Source organism: Zonotrichia albicollis, chromosome 14 (assembly GCF_047830755.1).
Source record: "Zonotrichia albicollis isolate bZonAlb1 chromosome 14, bZonAlb1.hap1, whole genome shotgun sequence".
In the NCBI taxonomy this organism is placed as follows: domain Eukaryota; kingdom Metazoa; phylum Chordata; class Aves; order Passeriformes; family Passerellidae; genus Zonotrichia; species Zonotrichia albicollis.
The window spans coordinates 12311499-12335020 of NC_133832.1; the positions used below are offsets into that span (position 1 = coordinate 12311499).

Sequence of the window (23522 nt, forward strand, 5' to 3'; positions counted from 1 at the left end):
CACAACGATAGGCCAGTAATAAAATTACAAGGAAAGAATATTTGATGTAATAAACTCAAATTAAACTGAACAAGCTTCAGTGAACAGCAGGACATTGCAACCTCTTGCTGCTTTGTAAATGCTCAGAGCTGGAGGGGTCTGGGCTCTTTCTGGATTTGGGGATTGGGGACCTCTGAGTGAGCTGGGTGGGCCGAGGTCTTAGAGCATTTATGGGAGGATTCTGTTCACTGGCCTCAGCCTTGACTGCTATTGCTGATAGTTTTGTGCATTTCTGTTTAATTGAAACTGCTGTAAAATGTGTGCTGAATCTTTTGGTGTAAATGATATCTTCACAGTGATTTAGATGGCTGCCAGCTTTATCTGATAATAAGGGTCGTGATCTAATGTCTGTATCATATATGGAGATGAATTCCTGGAGTTTAAATGTATCAGGCCACTTAAAGGCTCATGACTTAAAGCTAAGCATAGATTTGAGAACTCTAGCTTATAATTAAGAATCTTTCTTTGAGAGAGATGGGCTTAGATGAATTCAGATTTGTTCTACCTGTTTTTAAGTGCAGAGAAGGAGCCTCAGTTTGCTTTTGCTATCTTTAATGGCCTGGTACTTGTAAATGGAAACAGAATTAATTCCAGTAATTATATAAAATTAAAAATAAAATTCTAAACTAGATTTTCCTTTTTTCTTTTTTAATGTACATAACAGAAAGTAAGTAGTAAACTTAACAGGTGAGACTCCTGAGACCTACATTCATTGATTTCTGAATTTTGTTCACCTTTCTTTACCTCATTGTATAGGAGAAATTTCTGGAACAGCATTAATTGTAGGCATTGTAGGAGTTTTTACAGTGCCACCAGTGGGAAGGTAAGGTTGCCAAGAGAGATTGTATGAACTATTCTTTTCCTGAATAATATGATTTTTTTTTAAAGTGTGTGGCCTGTTTGTATGAGACAAAGCTAGTTACGGCCATCAGGGTTTTCCCATAACAGAAAATAAATAAGTAACACACAAAAATCTGACAGATTGGACTCATACTACTTCAAATAAACTGTTGCATCTTGTGATTTTTTTTCTTTGAGAGCAAAATGATATTTTTGAGGTGTCATTTAAAAAAACCCAACCCTTTTGTGATAGTAAGAGGTAAATCGTTCATACATGGTTACTTTGAACTGTTGTGTTTTTCTACTCCTGCCTCAACATAAACTGAGAAGTTGTTACATTAAGCCATTGTCCTGTTGTTGTTCTTTGAGAAATGTTTAACTGTAGCTGCTGCTTTGTTGTAGTGAAAAGCTGTGATTCAGACTTTGTACTATGTTTGCATTTCAGCTGCCACAGAAAGTGAAAGATGAAGCCTCTTGTTTTCTTGGTTCTTGTGATCTGTACTGTAGTCAGCATGAATTTGAAGCTCGTGTCAAAGAGAAATTCTGGTAAGTCACAGAAAATTATTTTTACTTTTGGATCTGGACCTCATGCTTACGCAATCAAGCATTTTAGATGGCTGCATTTTGTTTTGCATATGTACTACTTGTTCTGTTCTGCCAGAAAAAGCAGAAAGTCATAACTGGTATGGTTTGCTTAGTAAATGAAAGCTGTTTGAATATGTCCTTCTGTTTTCTTTTGTTAAAAAAATAAAAAGAAAACGTTGATTAGATTGAAACATCAACCAGAGGTATTACAAAGATGATAATGACTTTGGCATTGTGGCATTGTTCTAACATCCAATGTTTTACTCATGCTAAGGAATTTTCTTAACTGTGGATTTGGTCTGTGGTAAGTTTTAGGTCTGGATGATTTTTTGTATGTTGAAAAGTCATCTGTGAAAATATTATGCTGGTCTGATATGTGATCTTATATAGGGTTAACTGGGAAGAACTCTCCTGAGTAGATAATCTCTGATTATTCTGTCAGTGAAAGAGAGTAGAAGTTGGTTCATGTTTACATCTGCTTTTGAAACCTTCTAGCAGTAACAAAACTCTTCAAAGAGGCATTAGAATCTCTCCTTCCAGGGTAGACAGCTCCTCTGAATAATGGTTATCAGTACTTGAGCCTGAAGTGATGTCTGCTCCATGCAGCTTTGCCCTCTCAAAGGAGTGACTTCATGAGACTGTTTGTATTTCCCAAGTGGTGTGGGGGGACAGAATGTAGGAAAATAAAGATAGTGCAGAAGGTAATCTCACCCCTGAGGAGTTGCAGCTGTACTAATCACCAAAGATTAGCAACAGGCCTGCCCTTAACAGGCCACAGCTGTGTCCAATAAGGATGAGGGCTATAAAAGAGGGGGTGAGGAGGCAGTTGGAGTTTGTTGGCTGTGCTGTGAGGAAGAAGGAGTCAGAGCTGCAAGGAGCTGCCCGTGAGAAATCACTGAGAAGGTATGGGAGCTTTGCAATAAGATGACAACAAAGTAAGCTGTGAGTTTAGGAGGCATTGGGCAGAGAAGCAGTGCTGTGCTACACAGGGGTGTGAGCCTGCTGCAGCCTGGGCTCTGTGTAAGGGTCAGTGCTGCACTTTGAAACTTTTGATGGCACACTGTTTTCCCACACTGTGTGCTATGCTTACATGTGTGAGGGCTTCCACCGATCCTGCTGTCCTCCAAGTCTTCAGGAGCACTGCAGGTACAAACAGAAATTACTGGCTTCAGTTGGTGTGGCTTGTGTTAAGTTTAATTTCTGCATTTCTTGAGAACAGAGAAAATTTTTGGGCTGTCTATTAAAAACACATCCCAGGCTGGGAAGTGTTACTCTGGGAGCTGCCAGGTGCTGGGCTGAGTTCCTTCTGCTGGGATGGAAAGTGTAAATGGAGGTTGCTAACTGAACCAGCCTTTGGTTGTGGTTATTGTGCCCAGAGCCCAGTTTGTGCTGTGAGAGCAGTTGGGGATATTGGGTTTGACTACAGTGCAGTCTTGGTCTAAACTCTGCCAAGGGTGATGCTGTTCCTGTTCTTCAAAGCTGCTGTCAGTGGCCTGGATGGAAACCCCCTGTGAGATCCACGATCAGTGCCTGAGCAGCCTCTGTTCGCTGATGCCAGGCAACAGCACCTGGCTGCAAGCACGGGTCTGTGCAATTCTTTGCCAGGAGCACACAACTGTGGAAGTGGCGTGCTGGTGGCTGTAGCGTTGTTCAGTTGGTAGTTTACCTTTAATTAGATTTATATTATTAAAATCTGCTTTCTTTGACTCTGCACAACTTTGGCTCTTGTGGTTATAGCAGCTGTTGACAGTGTCAATTTAGGTTCAGTACTGGTGGGAAAAATGCTTTAATATGTTAGACTGCCTCTTGCTAAATATAACCCACTAGTGAATAGGTGGTTCTTTTTCATTTCATTTCATTGTGGCAGTATGTGTTGAGAATAAGATGAAGAGGAAAAATTGCACATAAAGTAAAATTATAGTTTCTTTGCAAGTCCATAATCATGTAGTTGGCTTTCACCTTCAGCACTCATTCTGGTTGCTGCATGCACCAAACTATTTATTTTTTTTTTTTTTTTCCTGACTACATTGTGCGTGAAATAATTTTCTGTTCCTTTGATATCAGCACTTGGAGTAAAACTAATAATTTGACTCCTTTTCTGAAAGGCCTTTACATTTGAAGGATTGCTGTTTGATTGCTTGGGGCTTCACTAAATGTTATATGTTGTGAAGAAGAGATGTTCCAGCAAGTTCAACTGTTGCTATAGTTTTAGTGGAAGATCAGAGACAGTGGGTGGATGCAGACAGGCAAATGCACAAAGAAACAATGTCAGCATGTTTATTTTCCATAGGGTGACAGTAGCTCTAACAGGCTGGTGCTGGGATTCAGAGTTGTTGTTTGTTTGTTTTTTTAAATTTTTTAATACTGATTTCTTGATGAAGGACAGTGGAAAGGGGAAATGAATGTGATGGTTATTTGTGGGCAGCTGCAGCAGCACTGCAGTGTAAACTGGGAGCAGGAATAGGGTTTTTTAGCTGTAGATTAGAGCTGAGCTGGGGGAGAGGATGAGGGGCCCAAAGGATGCTCTGGGGACAGGATCTCTGCAGCAGTGTCTGGGTGGGCATTGTAGTCTTGGGTCTTGCTGGCTGTTGGTGTGGGGATGTCTGTTCCTGGCGAGCATCCTCAAAAGGGGAAGGGAAATTGTGCAGACAGTTATGTGGAGCAGTGTGAAGCAGTGCATGGAAGGTGCTGACACTGATGAAAAAGACAGATTTGGGCTACTAGAACAATAAACCAGCAAAATTGGTGTCTTTGCTGACTTATGTAGACTGGCATTTGTTCTAAGCAATGCATAGAATTATTGCATGAATGGCCAGAATTGTGATTAGTGTCAAGTACAACAGCAATTATGGAGTTGACTGGCATGTGTGTAATATCACATAATGGAATGTATCTTGTTTAAGGGGTAGGCAGGCTCTAAAGAGGAGCAAGGAGAAGGTGAGGTGGTGTTGTCAGACAATACAAAGGCATCACTCAACCGCTTTAAAGGTGAAACTGGAGTTGCCTTAAAGAGAGGAGAGGTTTGGCTAGGAAAACATCTTCAGAGGCTGGTGCAGAAATTCTCCTGCAAAGTTAAGGGATGGGAACCCAAGGGGAGAAAATTGAGGATGAGAGCTCCAGACAGCAAGTGCAGGCAGTAATAGAGGCTGGACAGGCAAGAGTCATCAAAGAGGGGTCAGGAGTGAAAGATCTAAGATGTTAAACAGAAGGTGCTGAAATGGTGCTCCAGCTGCTCGTATAGAACTGTAGTTTGCTGAAGAAACAATCCTTGTGGAAGGGAATAGAAAAACAGAACTGAAAGATTTTTCTCGTGTCCTTTACTTGCCCTTTGTTACAGATTTAGGAGTCCATATTTCCTATTTGGAAAAGAGAAGCAGGGATGCATATGAAGACTGCAAATAGATTTAGAGTACCCTGCAACGCCGCAAAAATGACAGAGAAACTTGTAGCACGACAAATTTGGCTGCTTCTCACTTGAGATGTGAAGCCAAAATAATTTAAATGGGTGAGCTAATTTAATTATGCTCATCAGATTCTTCTTTGGAGGCAGCAACTTCCCAATGTTCCAGAAGAAATCTGTCATGTCTACAGAGTAAAGATTGCTGTTTGTGGTGGGAACAGAATAGTTTGCCTCAAGCATCTGTGTGAGTGTAATGTTGATTTAAGTTTCACAGGCATTTCTTAATATTAAGAAGCATTTTTGAAAACTGCAGGTCATCCTTTTTTGCCTGCTTTAAGAAGTAAAAGTGAGCAAACAGCAAATGTGGGGACTGCAGCTTTAGTAATAGCCTAGGAAGGGTATTTTACAGGTGGAGGTTATACAAATGAATTGAAGATGTGGAAGTTGCCAGGTTCCCAGCTGATAGGTGATTTCCTTTTAATCGGATTAAGTGACTTTTCCCAAAGCCTTTTTTTATACAATGCTTTGAATAATCACAGCAGGGAATATAATACCAATTTAAAATCATTGCATTTTTTAAAGCAAAAGATTTTTCAGATTATAGATTCTGTTTGAATTACTAGACATAATTCCATTAGTGAATAATTGATGACATTTATTTTTGCTATATTATTTGCTGAGCTGAAATCCCTGTCTGAGCATGCTAGAGCTCTGGAGGGCATGCCAGCCTTGTGTGGAGGAGCAGGGGCAGACATCCCCAGGGTTTCTGTGCGGCTGCAGGGCATTTAGGAGCCTTTCTGCAGGTTAACACCTGAGCTTAGCTGGCTCAGGTTTGGCACGGTGTGTCAATGGGGAGCAAAGACACACGGACCTCCTTCTTGCTTGCTCTGAAGAAAATAGTTTATTGCAATAAACCAGGCCTTTCTTAGCTGTAAACTGAACCGAACCAAGCAGGCCCTGGCTGCCTGCCACCACGGTGTCCCTGCTCACGTGTCCCTCTGCCCAAGCAGCTTTCTCACCCCACGGTGTCTGCGCGTCTCAGCAGCCACAGTCCCACACACAGGGTGAGCACACCCAGCTGTGCAGCCTGTCCTCTGTTATAGAGCCCACCCTGCACCTCACTGTTAGCTGAGCCTTCCCCAGAGTGCTTGTGATGAGCAAGGCTGAACTGAATTCAACAGGATTTCTTATGTCCCACAGCATGGGTATGTCCTCCAGCTACAGTCATGTCTTCTTCTCTCCTCTGTCAGATGGATTTGCTGTGGGATTCCAGCCTTCCTTCACCTCCTGTTTACCTTGGGACCATCCAAAAGGCCTTCATGCCATAGGAGCAAGTGTATGTCTGATCCTCCACCCACTTTGTCACCCTACACCTGCATCAGACTTTATCACTGTTGGCTTATGAGAGAAAAGGCTTGACCTGGCGCTGGGTCTTGCTGTGTATGGACATAGCCAAATTGTCTTAAATTCTCATTGATATTGCAGTGCCTTTTAACACATTAGTTTAAAACCTACTGGCTTGATATTTTGTGCCTTTTAAATGTCATGCAGCTGACTTACTCTGGTCTGCTATAGATGTTTCAGAGACCTTCACTTTCCTGTGACTGTCACTACCTGTGCCTACGATTTCTGTCTGCTCCCTTCTGTTAAGATCAGTCTTCCTGTGTTGCCTGACCACTTTGGCCACAGAAACTGTGGCATACACAGAAGTGGAGGTGTTTGTACTGCAGAGATAACTCATGGATTTGTGCCTGGAGTGGGATATTCTGGATGAGCCTAACTCTGAAGTCCACTGCGCCTGTGGGAGTGGACCAGAGGAGCTGCTGGATGTGTGCTCACACTTGCCATTTGCTTTAGTTTGCAGTTGCATCTGCCTGAAGAGCTGACTTCTGACCCTGATGTAAAATTCATGGCCACGAGCCCTCCTGTGTCTGAGATACGAGCGATGCAAAACAGGCTTTTGACTTTTGCTGCCTGCAAATGCTGTGCAGGCAGAGGAGACGGGAGCTTGGCAGCGCTCATCAGTGCATGCTGATCTCCTGCTTTTCCCAGAAGATGTTAAGTTATTCACAGCTCCAGCAAACAAAGTCAGAATCACTGCTGTTCTAAGCTGTCATCAGTGCAGGGAAGTGCAGCCTCTCCTGCATCAGCTGTGTCTGCTCACGGGTTCATGGCTGCTCTCCATCTGTTGTGTTTGGATCAGTGGGAAGAAGGAGCTGGGCTCCTGTGCTCGGTCAGGTCTCAGGGGGCTGCCAGCAAGTCAGCTCTGAAACTCTGGTTGCACCTCATTACAGGGGTCTCAGCCTTAGTTTCTTCTCCTCTAGACAGAAAATGGCATTGCAGCTGGACAGAGCTGTCTGGAGGACAGCTGGCAGCATTTATAGTGTCTGTGTGCAGGTGGGGAGGAAGGGACATGTACCAGAGGAGCAAGAAGGGAAATAAACAATCTGTTAGAAGTTTGGGGTTTTTTTAGTTACATCAACTTGACAAGGTTTAAATTTTGAACTTAGTTAAGCATTCAAATTTTTAGCTATTGCACACATTTAAAATGAGTTCATATATAATTTAAGCAATTAAAATACTGAGCTGTTACTTAAATATTAAAGCAAGATTCCTTCCCAAAAGGGAAACCTTTTGTATTTGAATAAAATAAATGAACACAGTTAAATTGTTTCAAGCCAAGTAATCACAAAGGGAAAGTCTGAAGTTCCCAAATATCTTTCTTATGTTTTAAAGTGCAGTATTTTGGATGTTACTCTTGCATGTGTCTGGGGGATGTGCTGGTGTTTAGACCTCCAGTAACCGTGTACGCAGTTCAAATGTTTGTTAGAGCTTGAAACATGATAGTACTATTATTTTTTTGACTTTCCATGTTCTAGTTGTACTTTTTTACCTGAGCAGCGTTTTTTTAAAGTTTCATGGGACTGTTGATGTTTTCAGTAAACATCTGCTATCATGGTATTTCATATGAGTGCTTTTTGTCTCTAATGATTACTTCATAGTTATTCCCACTTTACAGATGGCATAAAGTCAGCAAGAGAGAAAACTGTATTAAGGTTGCCCAGAACACTGAAAGTGATGCAGGGAAGAACACATAAATTAAATGTTTCCCTCTGTTTTGTTGTGTTACTAATGCCTTAGGCAAGGACAAGGAAAGCAGTCTTGTCTTCTGAAAAAAATTTAAGGCTAAATAAGCATGTGCATAAAATGTGCTTCTATGTCCTTGGATATATGGGATAGAGAAAAGCTTCTTTAATTTCTGCTATTTTTCAGTAGAAGATAAAAAAGATGTGTCAGCTAGAAATGGAAGAGGAAAAGAAGGAGAGATATTTGGTTATACCAGGTTTTGTGCACTAGTTTTAGGCTTAGAGCTTTTGCCTTTGAACATTACAAATCTGTTGTGTATACTATTGGCTGTCCTCCCGTTGAGGAGTGGGGCACAACAAGAGGAAGAACCACTTAACACTGGAAAATGACACATGGGATACCTAAGGAGCCTCGAGCCCAGGAGGTGCCAATCACATCTCCTGGGTAACCAATTTTGTAGCGGCCTCTGTGTGTGTTTGCTGCTCTGACCTAAAGTGCATTTGCTGCTCCTGAGCTGCTGGGGCTCTGCAGGCTCAGCTGCACTCTGGCCACTCTGGGCTCCGTCTGTGCTGCCCTCAGATTCTCAGCACTACCAGGAACTGCAGCTTTTTCCTCAGATGAGTGAGTATCCTAAAAAACACCTTTGTCCAAGGACACCTCAGTGTATAGTCTAACCAGATGTTCATGTTTATTTAAAGAAATGAAGGTCCTTTCATCACTCTGTACAAATACACATAAAGTTTGAGGGCAAAGTTGTTTCACAGATTTTTTGGGATTTTTTATTTATTTTTTAATATTTGAGATTTACTTTTCTGATCTGTTGAATATAGAATTGACTCATTATTTGTGAAGACTGATGTTAATATAGCAGATTTTTCACAAGACAGCAAGAGTTGTTTGTTCTTGAATTTTAAGCATTATGGTTTTGTTTCAGTGGCACTCTTGATGCACTCTGTGATCCTTATTTGGATCAATGTGCAGAGCCACTTCTTGCACCCTTATGCTGTGTTACATGTTCAGAAAAATATATGTATGGGTGGGCTTGGAAGGAGAGGTGTAATGTGAGACACAATCATTGATGTCCTTGAGTTATTGATAAAATGCAGAAATATAATCACATTCTACAGAATAGAGCTCATCAGAATTTCTTTTCCCGTGACACTATTTCATTTTGAACAATAAATTCCCTGAGACTGTTACATTTGATAATCAATGGAAAAGTGCTGGAATGTGAATCAAAGGCAGGGTTACTCCAGGCTCTGTAGCCCTGGAGCCGACAGCAGCACGTTGTCATCCCTCAGGTGGGTGTCAGCAGAAGCTGGAAGATGAACACAGAGTGGTCAGATCTCCACCACTCTTTGAGGGATTCCCTGAAGCATTTTCCTGTGTCAAATCCCTCAGGTTTAGTGCAGAGGAGGAATGAAAACAGTGAGAGCACTTTAGTGGAGCCAGGTGATCCTGCAGCTTCCTTGGCTTCATGCTGGGGTGGATCTGTGGCCATGAGCTCTGCTCTCTGCAAGTCCTCCCTGCTAAAGAACTTCCTTCAGCACCTGCCTCTGCCTCTGTTGTTGCAGGCTCCTGTTGCAGAGCATGTTGTGCTGAGAAAATCAACTAACTTTCAGGTGTTTCTAAAACACTTGCTTGTTCTGGTACTTGTGGTTTAGAAAAGAAAGTTTGAAACTCAAGCCAAGAAAGTAATTATTAAAAATTGAACCTCTTAAATGTATTATTTGTTTTTGTTGTGACCTTGAAAATCTTGCCCTATTATATAAAGGCAGAGAGGTGTGAATAATGGTGTGGGCTTAGGCATAAGGAAGGGAATTAGGACGTGTATCACTGGTGACACATTGGATATAGTATTTCCATTCAAAATGACATCTGTAATTTTAGGGAAATGGGGAACTACAGTGGAAATGCACTTAGGAGTGGAGTGTTTCAGCTTTATTGGAGCAGATTGAAAGCTGAAGCTTTTTGGCTGACTTCTGATATAGGTCAACATAATTCCTATTTGCTGTGACTTTACATCATATTATTTACAGCATTATGATTTTTTCATCTGTACTGGATGATTAAATTTGCTCTTTACCACTCAGTGTTTATTGCAAAGGGTTTTGTTCCAACTGTACAACATAACTTCTGACTTACTGCATGAGAGATAAAACCTAAATCCAATGACCTGGGATGCCTGGCTGCAACTGTTGTGGACTTCACACAGGGAGACAGCTGCATTGAGGAAGAAAGGTTCATTATTAAATCCCATTTTACAAGTGTCTACAAATGAACTGTTCCATTTGCTGTCCTTCATGAAGAGCTGCAATTGATGGTTTTCTCTGAAGGATACAGATCCCATGTGAACAGATTCAGAATTCTGTTGTGTGAAGTCACTTGCAGAATGTGTCACCAACTTGCTTCATGTTGTAGTAAGGGAGACTCCTGATGAGCTGTAGTAATTAGCTGTCTTTTGGAAAAATATCCATTTGTTTTTTTTTTCCCCAGAAGTGAAATGCTGGGTAACTTGGTCATGAGAACTTAGATAATACAAATTCCACAATGTGATTGTAGAATGGCTTGGTACTGTCACACACAGTTGAAATGTTCCATTAAGTCTCTTGTTGGTGGGTAGATATGATCATCCTCAAGAAAGAGAAGTGGTTTTGTTTTGCTGGGGACTGCTGGGTGAAGCTGTCCTCTAGAGTATTTTCACAGCTGCAATTGGCATGTTTTGCAGGTTTATGCAAGACAAGTGCATCCTTTCCTGCACATAGGGTTACCCTTGCAGAATGATAATGTGTAATGTACTTATAAAAATCAGATCTCCTTTAATAGTTTTATTCTGCAGATAATGCACAGCTTTCATCAGTGTAATTACTTGGATAATTTAATGCTCCTTCCATGCTTTATTATGGTGCTTTCCAACAGGGAGCTGTAAAAGGTAATTTTGATCTCCTTAAACTTTGTAGAGATCACTAAGAAATATTTTCTTAACGGCAGAGGAGGGAGTTCTATTTTTGCATAATCTAAAAGCCCCTTAAGACCCACCTTTTAAAATCACATCAAACAGATAAGAGAAGAGATGAGAGTGGTCAGATCTCCACTCTTTGTGGGAGCTCCACAGCTGTGCAGCATGTGGTGGCACTCAGGGTCAGGTGTTTCCAGCTGGCTGGGAGGTGAGAGGGAGTAAAACCATCACTGGTGCTGTGTAAGCATGGGACTGGCTCTTCCATTCTGTCCTTTGAGATGCCATGGAAGGTATTTTTGTGGCCCAAACACTTTATGGGAAGGGAGGTGGCTGAGCTGTCTCTTCTCAAGGTCCTGCTCCCTGGCTCAGCTGCACTGGGGTGCAGCCCCTTCTGGGGTGGTCTCAGCAGGTTCTTCCACAGCTTCTGTCCCACGTATTTGGGCGTTTGGGCTCTGCTCGAGGGAGCTGGACTGGGCTGGGTCATGTTCCGTGTTCCTCTTTTATTTTCTTCTTTGAGAAACTTTAGAGTAGGATGTGCTGTAATATGCCAGGAGAATTAACCAGAGGAAGCATCTATGTAAAGTGAGAGAGGAGCTCATTAATTGCCTAAAAATTAGGCAGTTTCCATCTGAGTAATTGGTGTTGGCTGGCTGGCCAGCCTTCCACAGTCTAAGAAGTAGCTCATTAGTAGAATACACACAGATGGCACTGTGCTCTGAGGTACTTAAAATACACAGGCAGAGAGCTGTGTTAATAAGGCAAACCTGTCCTTAGCCTCTGTGACTGAGTTTGCTACAAGCAGCAGAGGGAATGGTGTCATTTGGTAAATATTATTAGGCAAATGCATTTCCATAAATTTATTTAGTTTTCACGTTTTTTTCTTTTTTTTTCCTGCAGATAACAGATTATGATAAATACTCAGAGTAATTTACTGTTTCTGGAAAAATTTTATTGCAATAATAGACTTAGCATAACTGCTTCATTTCTTCAGTAGCTGATTTACCCATATAATTGCCTAGAGGGAGAGATGTTTCCAGAGCCCAATTTTTATTTGGAATATATATAGATCTTTTTGCTCTCTGTTCTTTCTGTATGCAGGTTGTTAACAGTTAATTCAAAGTAAGACTTTTTCTTAAGTTGAGTCCCTTCTACAAATGTTAATGGATAACAAATAAGGAACTACCCATGTGGGAAGGTGGCAAATGCAGGGCCTGGAGAGGCTCTGACACTGCTGTGGTGGGCAGGGGCTCTGAGGTGTCCTCCCAAACACATTGCCTGTGCCACTGGGGCTGCACAGCCCTGGGGAGGGGACAGCCCTGCTGTGGGGATGACTCAGGGGTGATAATAACCATGGCTTCATTTCCAAATGGTGGGCTTTCCCTCTGCTCCTCATCCCATGTGCCCCTTGAATGGAGAACTCCTCCATCCCTACTCTGGGCAGTCTCCTTTTGCCAGAGCAGGGCCTGAGCCCATCTTAAAATTAGTGCAGTTGACTGTGAGCAGTGAGACACTTTGCTCACCCCATCTGCAAATTCCTAAGCATATTGGCTTGTGTTTGAGGCTTTGACCATTAAGACTGGGCTGGGGGAGCAATGGGCTTCCTTGGGTAACCATTCTTCCCCAAACAGTCTGAGCTTGGTTTCCTGTGTAGTTACATTTTGTCCAGAGGTGCTATTTCTATCAGTGCTTTCATGTCATTGTCATGAACTATGACAAATTCTTTCTGATGAAAGAATTTAATGTTTCCCTTGTTGATGCTCTGCAAGCACTTTGTTGCATTTTCAGCCAATGTAATTTATGTTGCTGCTTTGCTCTGTTTTTCCTTTCTCATAGATTGGATGTCTGTTATTAGAGTATGTGCTGTGTTGAAAAGAATTGTTCAACCTCAGCTTGATTAGTCTGCATTGCTCTGTGTGTGTAAGGTACAGAGCCACTTTGGTAGATCTTTTGGGGTTCATTTTTGGTTCTTTGGAGTATATTTTAGCAATACTGGCTGGACCAGGTAACTCAGGAACACATGTAATTTGTAAAGAATAATTTAATAGTTGTGTGCAACTGTTTTGAATGATACTGTTCCTCCCTGAGATATAGTACTATTCATTTTAAATCCTGCTTTAGGCTTAGGTTAGATCCTTTGTAGCATGCATGATTTCCACAGCCTGCACTGAAGGGAGCAGACTGTAATGAAATAGATTGTTTTATGGAACTCAAATATTTGAACCTGAAAACTTTGAAGAAACAATGGAATATACTTATTGGGCCAATGGGATTCAGTGTTTCCAAGGTCATTTAAAGATAAGCAGGCTATTTAAGGCTGTGACTAGGAATGCAACTTAGAGGTGTATGAAGAGATGGGAGCATGGGATAGATGTGATACAGGAAGGATTTTTGCAAGGATGTGTGTAAAAGAGTCAGGCTTTGGAAGAGAAATCTGAAAATATTTACTGGGTTATAGATTTGGCTTGAATGGAAAAGTGGTGCTTACAAGGACAAGAAACCACTGGGTGACATGATTTCCAGGGGAATTTCAGGAGTTTGGTTGCAGTGGAATTCCATAAACTGTTCAAAGTGGCAGTGTATGCAGTTCTGAAAGCAAGAAGGGCTTTTAACTGAATATATGTTGAAAAAAGGAAGAGCAGTATTCATTTTAGCTTTCAAATTTCAAGGTAATTTGATAGGGTTTACAAGTTACCCTAGGCTGTGGGGTTTTTTTCCCTGCCATAAAGCTATTGAGTTTGGTGGAATTAAACTAGAAATTAGAAAACACCACTGCAAAGCAATGTGATTGTTTCTCCCTTCTGTGTGCCAAGCTTCTGCTTATTTAGTGTGATTCTGCAAAAACATCCATTGATTTTGGTTATTTAGCAGCTAATTACCTCATAGCCCACAGGATCAAGCAGCAGAGCTGCTTATTTAGCCTATAACAACAATTCTCATTGTGGTGCCCAGTTGGCATTTGCTGCAGGGAACTCCCCCTCTCTGTCCTGGTGAGGTGGCAGCAGAAAGGTCCCCTCTGGACAGCAGCTGCCATTTAGGCAGTGAGCACCTGATGGGTGTGCTTATTCTGTAATTGTGAACCTTTTTTAAGCTGATTTTTTTCCCTGTTGGTGTCATTTGATGTGTGCCACGAGTTGCTGAGGTGAGAGCACAAGCTGGAGGAAACCAAGGTATCAGTGGAAGGCTCTGGCAGGTCCCTCTCCTGCTTCCACCTCAGGCATTGCAGTGGCTAAAGTGGAGAGAAAAATACAGATGTGTCAGAGTGAATCCCCAGGAAGAATCTTTGCCTCTTCTAGGCAGTGCCATGATGAAAATTGTACTGCATTGCATTCTGCAGGGAGCTGGCTCTTCATTAAAATAAAAGTCAAGCATGACAATATGGTAGCATGTCAAGAGGTGTAGCAGCAGGAATTCCCCCAAAATGACACCTTGGCTGTACTTTGACTAAACACACAACAAATTGTTTAGTGCAGGCTGAATTCAGACATGCTGTGCAGATTCCTTCAGTGCATCCACTTGAAAAGCCCTCTAATGCTAATCCATTTGGATACCACAGTATTGTTTCCAAATACAAAATCTGAATTTTAATTGCAGTTTTGTGGTTCGCAAGAGAAAAGTAATACATAACTACTGTTGTTTCAAAGACAAATCCTTTGGGGAGATTGCAATTCCTCAAACATCTTTAAGATTCTCAGCAGCAAATCAATACATTTCTCAACAACAATTATCCTTGGAAGCCTTCCAATTAGATATGATATGAAGAAACAAAGCTGTGGTGGTCTCCAGCTGAGCATTGTCTGTGAAACTGCCTTTGCAACTTGAAAGCTAAATGCAACTGTAAAACAGAACTTGACTGTATCAGTAGGCAGCTATCTTTTGTCAAGTACATATGGGGATAAAATAATCTCTCAGGCTGGAATTGTTGACTCATTTAAACTAAATTCCCATGAATTGGCATCATCTCTCTTCTGTATTTGACTGGAGCTCTTGAGTGCTTCAGCTGTATGAAGGACGAGCAATACTTTAGTAATGCTAATTGGAAGGCTATAGCCTGTCCTAAAGTGGTCTTTGAACATAGTGATAATGATAAAATATTAATGTCTCAGAACATTAATTAAGATTACTTACAGACATTGGGATCACTTTGAACAGAAGAGCAGAAATACTGCAATTCCTGGCAGGGCTATTTAAAAAAAATTCCGAAGCAAAACTATATTACTGATATTATTTGTGATTAACTTTTAATGGACTTGTGGTGATTTGAGTGACTAAGAGCCACACTATGGGTCAAGATTGCTTGGTAATTCTTCCACTGTGAATTAGACAGTTCTTGCCTGACTGAATGCAAAATTAACTTCATTCTGCAGGAAAATACATGGGATTGCCTGGCCATGTCTTAGTGGCCATCTCAGTTCTGGCCTGTTCAGTTTGCAGCAGCAAATATATATATATATATATATATATATGTACTAGGTATATTTAGAGACACCTCTTGGAGAAGTTTGTTGGGATGCAGGAACCCAGTGCTGTGTACTGAGTGTTTGTGTTTTACTTTTTGGAGCGCTGTGGTTGGATGTTGCTAAAATGGCAGCAGTGTGTACATCTGGCTGTGTAAGGCAAAAGTGGGAATACTCATAAATAGCTAGGAAAAAAATTGGTTTTGTTTCAAACAAATTCACTCTGCTCAAACATGAGTGTGTGAATGATGTCTCTACCAAAAATGCTGTTAAGTCTGCGTTGTTAGGAGGAATAAGACTGGAAATATCCATTGTCTGCTGTCCTCACTGTGGCTGTGGAGAACCAGGGAAGGCCAGTAACAGCTTTTTGCCAGATATATTCCTCAAAAAGCTCTTGGAGACTGAGGCTGCAAAGCAGACATCTAGAAGCCAGGTTCTAGTACCTTCTTCAAGCAGTTTTATGTGAACTAAATAGAATTAAATCAATGTGGGAGCAAGGGATTTTTAATAAGATATGAGAAATCAGGTTCATGCTTTCAGCAATCACAGAAAAATAATTTTATCTTAATTTCTGTTATAAGTTTTTGTCCGGTATTTAGTCATGTAGTCTGCCTTTGGTTTCAGCTTTCACAGTTTGACTTCAAGTCTATGAAGTTTGCATTGCTAGCTGGCAAAGTAAAATGTGGCAGCCTCCTACAGACATTAAAGGATCCCTAAGTCAAGAAGGATTAATGAAGTCTCTGGGTGAGACTGTAAATTATGGCTGCTTTCTTCCACAGTCTTTGATGGCACAGTCAGATCTTGCTGCTCCCAAGTGCTGTTGCTAAAGCATTCCTGATGCTGTCCCTTGGTCTCTTGACTTTTTTGTCCCTCCATGACAACGGTAGTCCTTCGAACTGCATCTCTAAACCAGAAGAAAAGGGTCAAAAGCCCATGTCTATGTTTAATTCAGCTGATTTAATAATGTCTGAGTTGAATTCTGTGGTGGTGCACTGCATTGGAAAACTGTATGAGGAAATGTCTTCTGCAGGGGATCACAGAACGATGATAAAACACTTGGGGTCTCCTTGGACTTGGTGGGGTCTCTGACCTGTTACACCTCAGCAAGCATTTACTCTGCTGTGCCAGCTCAGAAAGGGTTAAAGACTTTCTGAAAGCTTCTGAATACCAGAGCAGCTATTTCCCTGTGTAACAGTGAAAGAATGACTATGCATAATTTAATTTTGTACCTCATAGATTTTCACGTATAGAATAATGCCAGAAGCATTTGAAGAAGCTTTTCTTTTACTGAACCTGTGTTAAGACACTGACATCATCAGGGAAAATATGTTGATTCAAAGAACTTTTTAAAAGCTCCCTCATTTGATGATATAAAACCACATTATCATGATTTATTTGTTATTATTTTTTAAATCTTAAGCTCTCCTTTAATAAGATTGTACTGATAACAAAGCTTTATTTGCTGCTGTGATTTCTTTGTATATTAGTTAAGAGCTACCTAATTAGAATTGTAAAATAATTCTCATTTAGTAAACAAATACACAAAAACCCTCTCAGTGGATAATGCAGTTTTGCTATTTAATTTCTGCAGTAGTAACAGAAAGAGGACTTTCTTGTCAGATCCCTCTAGCAGTACTAATACAGATATTATTGCTAACTAAACTGACTCTTGGAAGAGGGGATAAATTTGGGTTTCAAAATGGTGATGTGAGTTCCCCTGACCTGTGGGAAGGAGAAGCAAAGACACTGCAGAGAGGCTGTGTGTTCTTCCTGTGTTTTGTGCATTTTTGGATGCTCTCTGCACTACTTGTGTTTCTCTCCAAGGACATGCTTGGGTCTGTCTTCTCTTTTCAATTTCTGTAATGAAATGAGGGGCTCCAGAGTTCCTGTTGTCTTTTCTGAACCAGAAGGCAAAACATTAGGGAGAAAAGGAGGAAAAAAATTCACAGTGTGACTTCTGAGAAGTGCTGAAGGCCAGCCTACCTTTCAAAGAGCTGCAACTCCCAATTTTTGTTGACTGCAATACATTTTGAAATACTGACCCTTTAAAAGAATGTGGCCTGAGTTCCTATGACTTGCTCTGCAATTGATGAGAACTGCAGAACCTAAGCACCACTGAAAATCAGACTTATCAGTCATGCTCACTGGCTTCCTTTGATGGAAACAATCTGCCTTGGGGAGTTCAGGGAGCTTTACTTAAAATTCTTAAAATAAATGAAGAGAAGTTTCTGTTAGTTTCTGTGCTTCTGGAGCTGAGGCTCTCCTGTGAGAGCAGGCACCATGGGCTCTCCTGGAAACCCTGAACCCACACGTGGCCTCTCTCCCCAGTCCTGTGATGGAATGGATGGAAAGTGAGACTTACTCAATGAACAGCAAAGAGATACTGAGGAGATTAGAAGGGAAAATGTGAAGCAGTTGTGAATACTAATCTCTTGTCTAAATATAAAATGGGGCTGGGAAAGCAACCGGTTTTTGCCTGACTTTACAGCTTCCATTCAGACCATTTTAATTTTTTTTTAAATTTTTTTTTTTTCCTCTGCAAAGCAGGGTCTTGTCTCAGTGTGTTCAGGGCAAAGCCTTTCTGCAGTGCTTGTTGGCTGCAGGGGGCATCAGGGCACAATTCCTCCAGCTGAAAGGCGCTGTAGTGCCTGCGGAGCTTAGGATGCTCTGGAATCCCCACCTGTCCTCATGAGCATCGTTGTATGCCCCCCTCGGGCTGTCAGAGAACACAAATAAAGGGCAGATCCCAATTAAAAATGCACGGGGTCATTGTAATGTAGCTAAAGAGGCTCTCTGGGTTGTGCTGCTGTCAGCCTGGTGCCGCTTGCATCTCTGTGAGATGAGCTGAAGGGAAAAGCCAAGCCCTGCTGGAGTGCAGCTTTGCTGGGCTTTGCTCTCTGTCATTTTCAACTTGCTTGCAGCCAGGCTGAGCTCCTGAAGTTGGGGCTGGCAGCTCTGGTGCAGGTGCCCTGCCCTTCAGAGGGTCACAGTGCTGCCAGCAGTGTCTGATCACTGTCCCATGGTGGGGACAGCCTGGCCAGGGTACACAGAACCTGAGAGCAAAGGGCTCCTCGTGTCCTCTCAGGGCCAGCTCTGCCCGAGATCAGGGACTGCTCTCAAGGTAAAGGGGATTTGCATCAGCAAAGCCAAGATGAGTGCTGGTTCCTTGCCTCAAGCAAGCTTTCCCCGTGTTTGAAGGGTTTGAGCCTGATGCTGGAAGGTCATTGGACTGACTTGCACATTTCTGCAGTACCTGAGTGCTTGCTGGATTTCACTCTATAGCTGCTATTCGAGGCAGAAACCAAAACCAAAGTATAATTAATATATAAAAGCCTCTTTTCTTTGCCTCAGGCTTGTTTCTAGTTTGTTTGTTTCAGTACATTTCAATGTGAATTTCTCTTGGTTCACTGACTCCAAACCAATGGCTGGCATCAAAACATAAAGCCTTGCAATCACTTTTGCCTCTTTCATGTGTGACTGCCTCAGAAATGGTGGCTCAGAGCACTAGAAATGTCAGCTACAAGCAGTTCTGGGGGCTACAGCTCTCCTTGTAGGGGTAGAGTTGTAAAAAGGCTTTGGCAGTGGGATTAGTTGTCTCTCCTGGGTGCAGGGGATTGTAGCACTGGCTGCTGCTATATAGAAATAAGGTTGTCTCCTGCATCTGATCCTTTTGCTATCACTCTAGTTTATTGAAAAGAGATGTTTATTTCTTGAGGGTTTTGTGTATTTTTATAAAACAAATAGAGGTTTCTTCAAACAGGTTTGATTAAAAAGAAAAATCAGAGTCAGAGAGTTTATGGGTTTTTTTTAAAGATATTTCACGTGAGTTCGCACTTGGTTAACTTAAATACATCTGCCCAGTACTTTTAGATGTAAAGCCAGTGAGGTTCACTCTGATTTTCTTCTTGACTTGGTTAAATACATTACTGCAGCTTAAGGCCATCAATCATAAACAGAAACTCAGGAAATGAGATGAATGGATGGGGGATGCTGGTTCTGATTTATGGGAGCTTGTGGGACCCCAGCAGGGCCAAACTCAGGACTTTTGTTTAATAGGAAGCTTCACATTACATTTAGTTTAATTTCCAGTTCAAAACAAAACCTCACCTTTCCTCTAGTTAGAATGACATAAATCTTTCAAAGGTTTTACAAATGGGAAATATAGTTTTACTTTAATGACTTGTATTGCTAAAGGATTTCCAAATGTGACATTTTCAAGTGAAGAATTTTCCTCTATGGCTTTTCTACATGTGTGTTGTTTTTATGTTATTTTGAAAAGACAACCAGCACACTAGAGAATAATTTTTTAAACAAGGAGGAAGACCAAAATGCAAAATTCTAAATTTAACGTGCAACTGAATAATTCTTTTTAGGACCTAAAGATTTCCATAAGTAAGAGCCACTTGCAAGTAGTTTTCTAAGTAGAATTAAGAAACTGTAAAGGGTTGACTCCATCAGCAACTTTAACCAAAATGCATGCAGAAAAACCATCTGCCTGGCTCTTGAATTGCAGTCTGTGCAATGATGCTGTGTTTCAGCAGGGATCGGTGTCAGTGTGAGGAAGGGCTCCCAAGAGAAAGTGAAACGTGATATTAAGAATGTCAATATTTCACTTTCTAAACTGAAATTCCTGGTAGTGTTGAGGTAATCCATATGTCTTAATCAGCTCCTGGTGTTTGAGTGGGAGGAAGCTCACACAGTAACTAGCTGAGGAGGAGGAGCAGTTAGTCAAAATAACTGCTTTTCTCCCTGAGGACTTTTGGGTTCTGGAGATATTTAACAGATGAGATAGCAAGAGCAGCTGGCCCGAGGGAATTATCAGAGAGGCATTTGACACCATGGATCAAATAGATTGCTAAATGAGTGTTGTGTCTGTGGAGGGCCCGAGGTGTGATAGCACCCAGTGGGTTTGGGGGATTTTCCTGCCTGTTGGGATTGCCAACATGGCAGTGGAGGCTCCAACAGCGTGGGCTGGGCCTCAAACTGTAGTCTGGAGGGGGATTTGGGGACAGGAGTGTGATGGAGCCCCAGCCTGTTGAAATGACCCTGAGGTAGAGGTGTGCAGGGCCAGGTGAGGGATGCTGCTGCAGCCAGGGCAGTTGTGCCTCTGGGGGTGTCGCTGCTCTTGCTGGGACTGCAGGAGGAGCAAGCAGAGCGCCCATGGCTGCTCAGCTGCCCCTCAGGGCTGGAGCTGGGTGGGAATTCTGGCATCTCCCCAGCAGTGTCGGGCCAGGGGGTGCCCCCTCTGCAGCTCTGCCTTCCTCTAGGGATGCTCACCCATGCATCCCTCACTCCTGCAGCCCAGGGGCACTGCCTGCTGCTCTCCTGGGGCAGCTCCACTGCCACAGAGCTTCCCTGCACACCTGGGAATGGGCTGCTGCCTCAGAATTAATAATTTAACTGATTCTGAAGGCACGTTGGCAGATACCATAGTACCCGTCAAATCTAACTGCCTGTAAATTTAATTAGTGTGCAAAACCCAGCTTTGGAGTGTACCAAAACTTAATTAGTCAGCAACTTAAGGTTGTTAGCACACTCTCCAGGGTAATAATATCCAAAAAAGGGTACATGAAGACTGTGATAAAATAATTAAAAGTGTAAGATCCTCATGGCATGTTTTCTTCAGAGCTCATCTTTGCTGTTTATAAATCAGTATCGAGGAATAAGAGCAGCAGCACCTTGGAGCTGAGCTCTGATGTGGATCTCTTCCCTCAGTGGTGGGGGAGCAGTTAATTAGCAGGTGTGGAGGCTCAGGTTGGTCAATCCCATGCAGAGAGCTGAGCCTGTTCCAGGGAGCTTCCCATGCCTTCACCACCATGTGTCAACCTGCTGGTGGGTTGGTCTTCACAAAAGTGTGGACTAGTAATTAACAATTTGGGAACATGGAATGGCTGGGGGCCTTTCTAACTGGGCTGATGGAGAAGTCTGTAATTAGTCTATAAAGTCTTTTAGATGAGATAATTTGCGAGAGAGAACAGAAACTCTTCAGGAGTGTTATCCGCAGCTTGAGTGGTGCTGATTTGTCCCAGGCATGTTCCCAGAATTTCAGGTGTCATTCTGGGTTACCAGAGTGGCTTTGCTGCAAGGGACAGTGGCTTTTTACCTGGAAGGAAAAGCAGGTTTACAGTTTGCCTGCCATGCAGCGCTTGCAGCGAGGGAAGGATGTGACTGGCAGCCAGAGTTACTACAGGGAGGCTTTTAACAGGGATGGGGAAGGCGTGGTGCAACAGTGACTCACTGCAGGCTGTTGGAAAGGAAAGGAATGGGGTTTAGTAACACTGAGTGTGCCCCATCTGTCACACCCCAGAGATGTACACAGTTGTCTTCCTAATGTTCTGCTTCAGCCCTAAGCTGCTGCAAAGTGGTTTTCCCAATTGCCTGTATTTTTGTGGGAATAGCCTCTCATATGAATGGAGCATGGGCTAAAATGAAAGCAACAAAATTTTCTTCAAGCATCCCTGGGCCTGGCTGTGCTTTGTTGCTAGATGCTTGCCCTCTGAGTGCTCCTGGTCTCTCATTATCCCCATGCATCATGGGGAAAGAAGGAAACAATTAACTTTATGATCCCTGAAAGAGTACGTGAAAGTCAACAGTGTCTAAGAGATGTCTGGAGGCTGAAACCACTTATCCACTTACATTCCAAAAATGAAAGAATTAATAAAACATATTTTGGCTCCTCCATTCCCACTCCACATAGCAAGACAACAAATTCAGTTCCTGTGCCCTGCAGACCTGAGGGAGGAGGTATTTTGGAGGCACAAGAATCTCCCCTGCTGCCAGGGTCAGACACAGGTACAGGAGCCTCCCTCAGTACTTTTGGCATTGATCTCACCTGGCCAGACTGTCCCAGGCAGTGCAGAACAGGGGCAGTGATCTGCTCCAGTACTGGGGGAGAAAAAGCACATTGCCCACCAGTTCTGGGTTGCCTACCTGGACTGATGTCTCCAGCCCTGCCTGGAAACCCCATTACAGAGCATGGGATTAGTGGAATTGTGTTCTGGGAAGGGACCTGGAACCATAGCAAAGAGCCTCTCTGGGCTGGTGTTTCATGGAGTGGGACCATCTTTCGCAGTATAATGAACAGCCCAGTGGATCCTTGTAGAGTTTTCCTCAAAATCCTGTGTTTCCACTTGAGCTAGGGTTTGGTTTTTGGAAAGTTGGTATAGGGATAAAACAAGAAGAGAAGCAAGTCTGGTTGCTGTGTGTGTGCCTGCATGCAAACATACTTTGCTCTGGATTTAATATGCATCTGTTGAGGTTCTTTTCCCTTTCTATAGAACCTGAAAGCTCAAACCTGAATTTTTTTCTGCAAAAGCTCTGTATCACAGGCACAAGGTTCACTTACACCTCAGCCTGGACCTGCTGATTTGTTGGCAATCATCTGCCCAGTTGTGTTTAGATCTTGGTTTTTGCTGTGACTGTCTCATGTAACATCCAGCCACCTTAAAGTCTTTGCAAATTTGAGATTGACTTTGGTAAATCAAGATTTGAGGTGTTTTTTTTTTCATCACAGGCCTGTGACAAAGTGAAGAATGGCTGACTGGATTCAGTAAACCCCCAGATTTCTGAGAGACAGACTGCACACTGCTGAGTGAGCTTAATTTAATGAACTGAGGGATGCCATGTAATCTAACTGCTTATTATGTTAAGAGGCAGCAGATAATCTAATGATCCACAGGTGGCTATTTTGATTTGACTGCGTGAAGTTAAAGATGTGCTTGACTCCACCCCGCTGAGCAGGGTTTGTCCCCGTGCTCGAGGGACAGAGGGGGCTGGCAGAGCCCTCCCACCTCGTGGGTGCCTGCCAGGATGGGGCAGCCTCAGCCTTCCAGGGATCTTCATTTCTGCGAGCAGGAACTCTCAGTTTTAGCAAAAAAATTATGATCTTCCCAGGAAAACTTACTGAAAACCAGCAGATACTATTTTTATATTTTTAGGAACACCTGGTAATTTTGTGCCTTTTTATGCATGTATAGGTGCTGTGGAGAAATGCGCGTCATTGGTTATTTATATTTGTAGAATGCTTATGTATTTTAGAAAGTACCTATTCACAGCCTGTAATCAGGCTTTAATCATGGCCTGTAATCACAATCAATAAATAGATTAATTAATAAATTAATGCCAATGAAATATGATTTTTCTATTGATTGTATGTTTA

At 42.3% G+C, this 23522-nt stretch overlaps 1 protein-coding gene across 7 annotated transcripts in view; it reads left to right on the forward strand.

The window, feature by feature from the left end:
* IL1RAPL2 (interleukin 1 receptor accessory protein like 2) overlaps positions 1 to 23522 on the forward strand; it is a 334955-nt gene that overhangs the window by 11143 nt on the left and 300290 nt on the right. For all 7 annotated transcript variants that reach the window (XM_074551346.1, XM_074551345.1, XM_074551343.1 and 4 more), the window contains one exon: positions 1325 to 1425. In XM_074551346.1, coding sequence (XP_074407447.1) covers positions 1344 to 1425 — 82 coding nt within the window. In that variant the 5' untranslated portion in view covers positions 1325 to 1343. Of the gene's footprint in view, positions 1 to 1324; positions 1426 to 23522 lie in introns of those variants that run through there.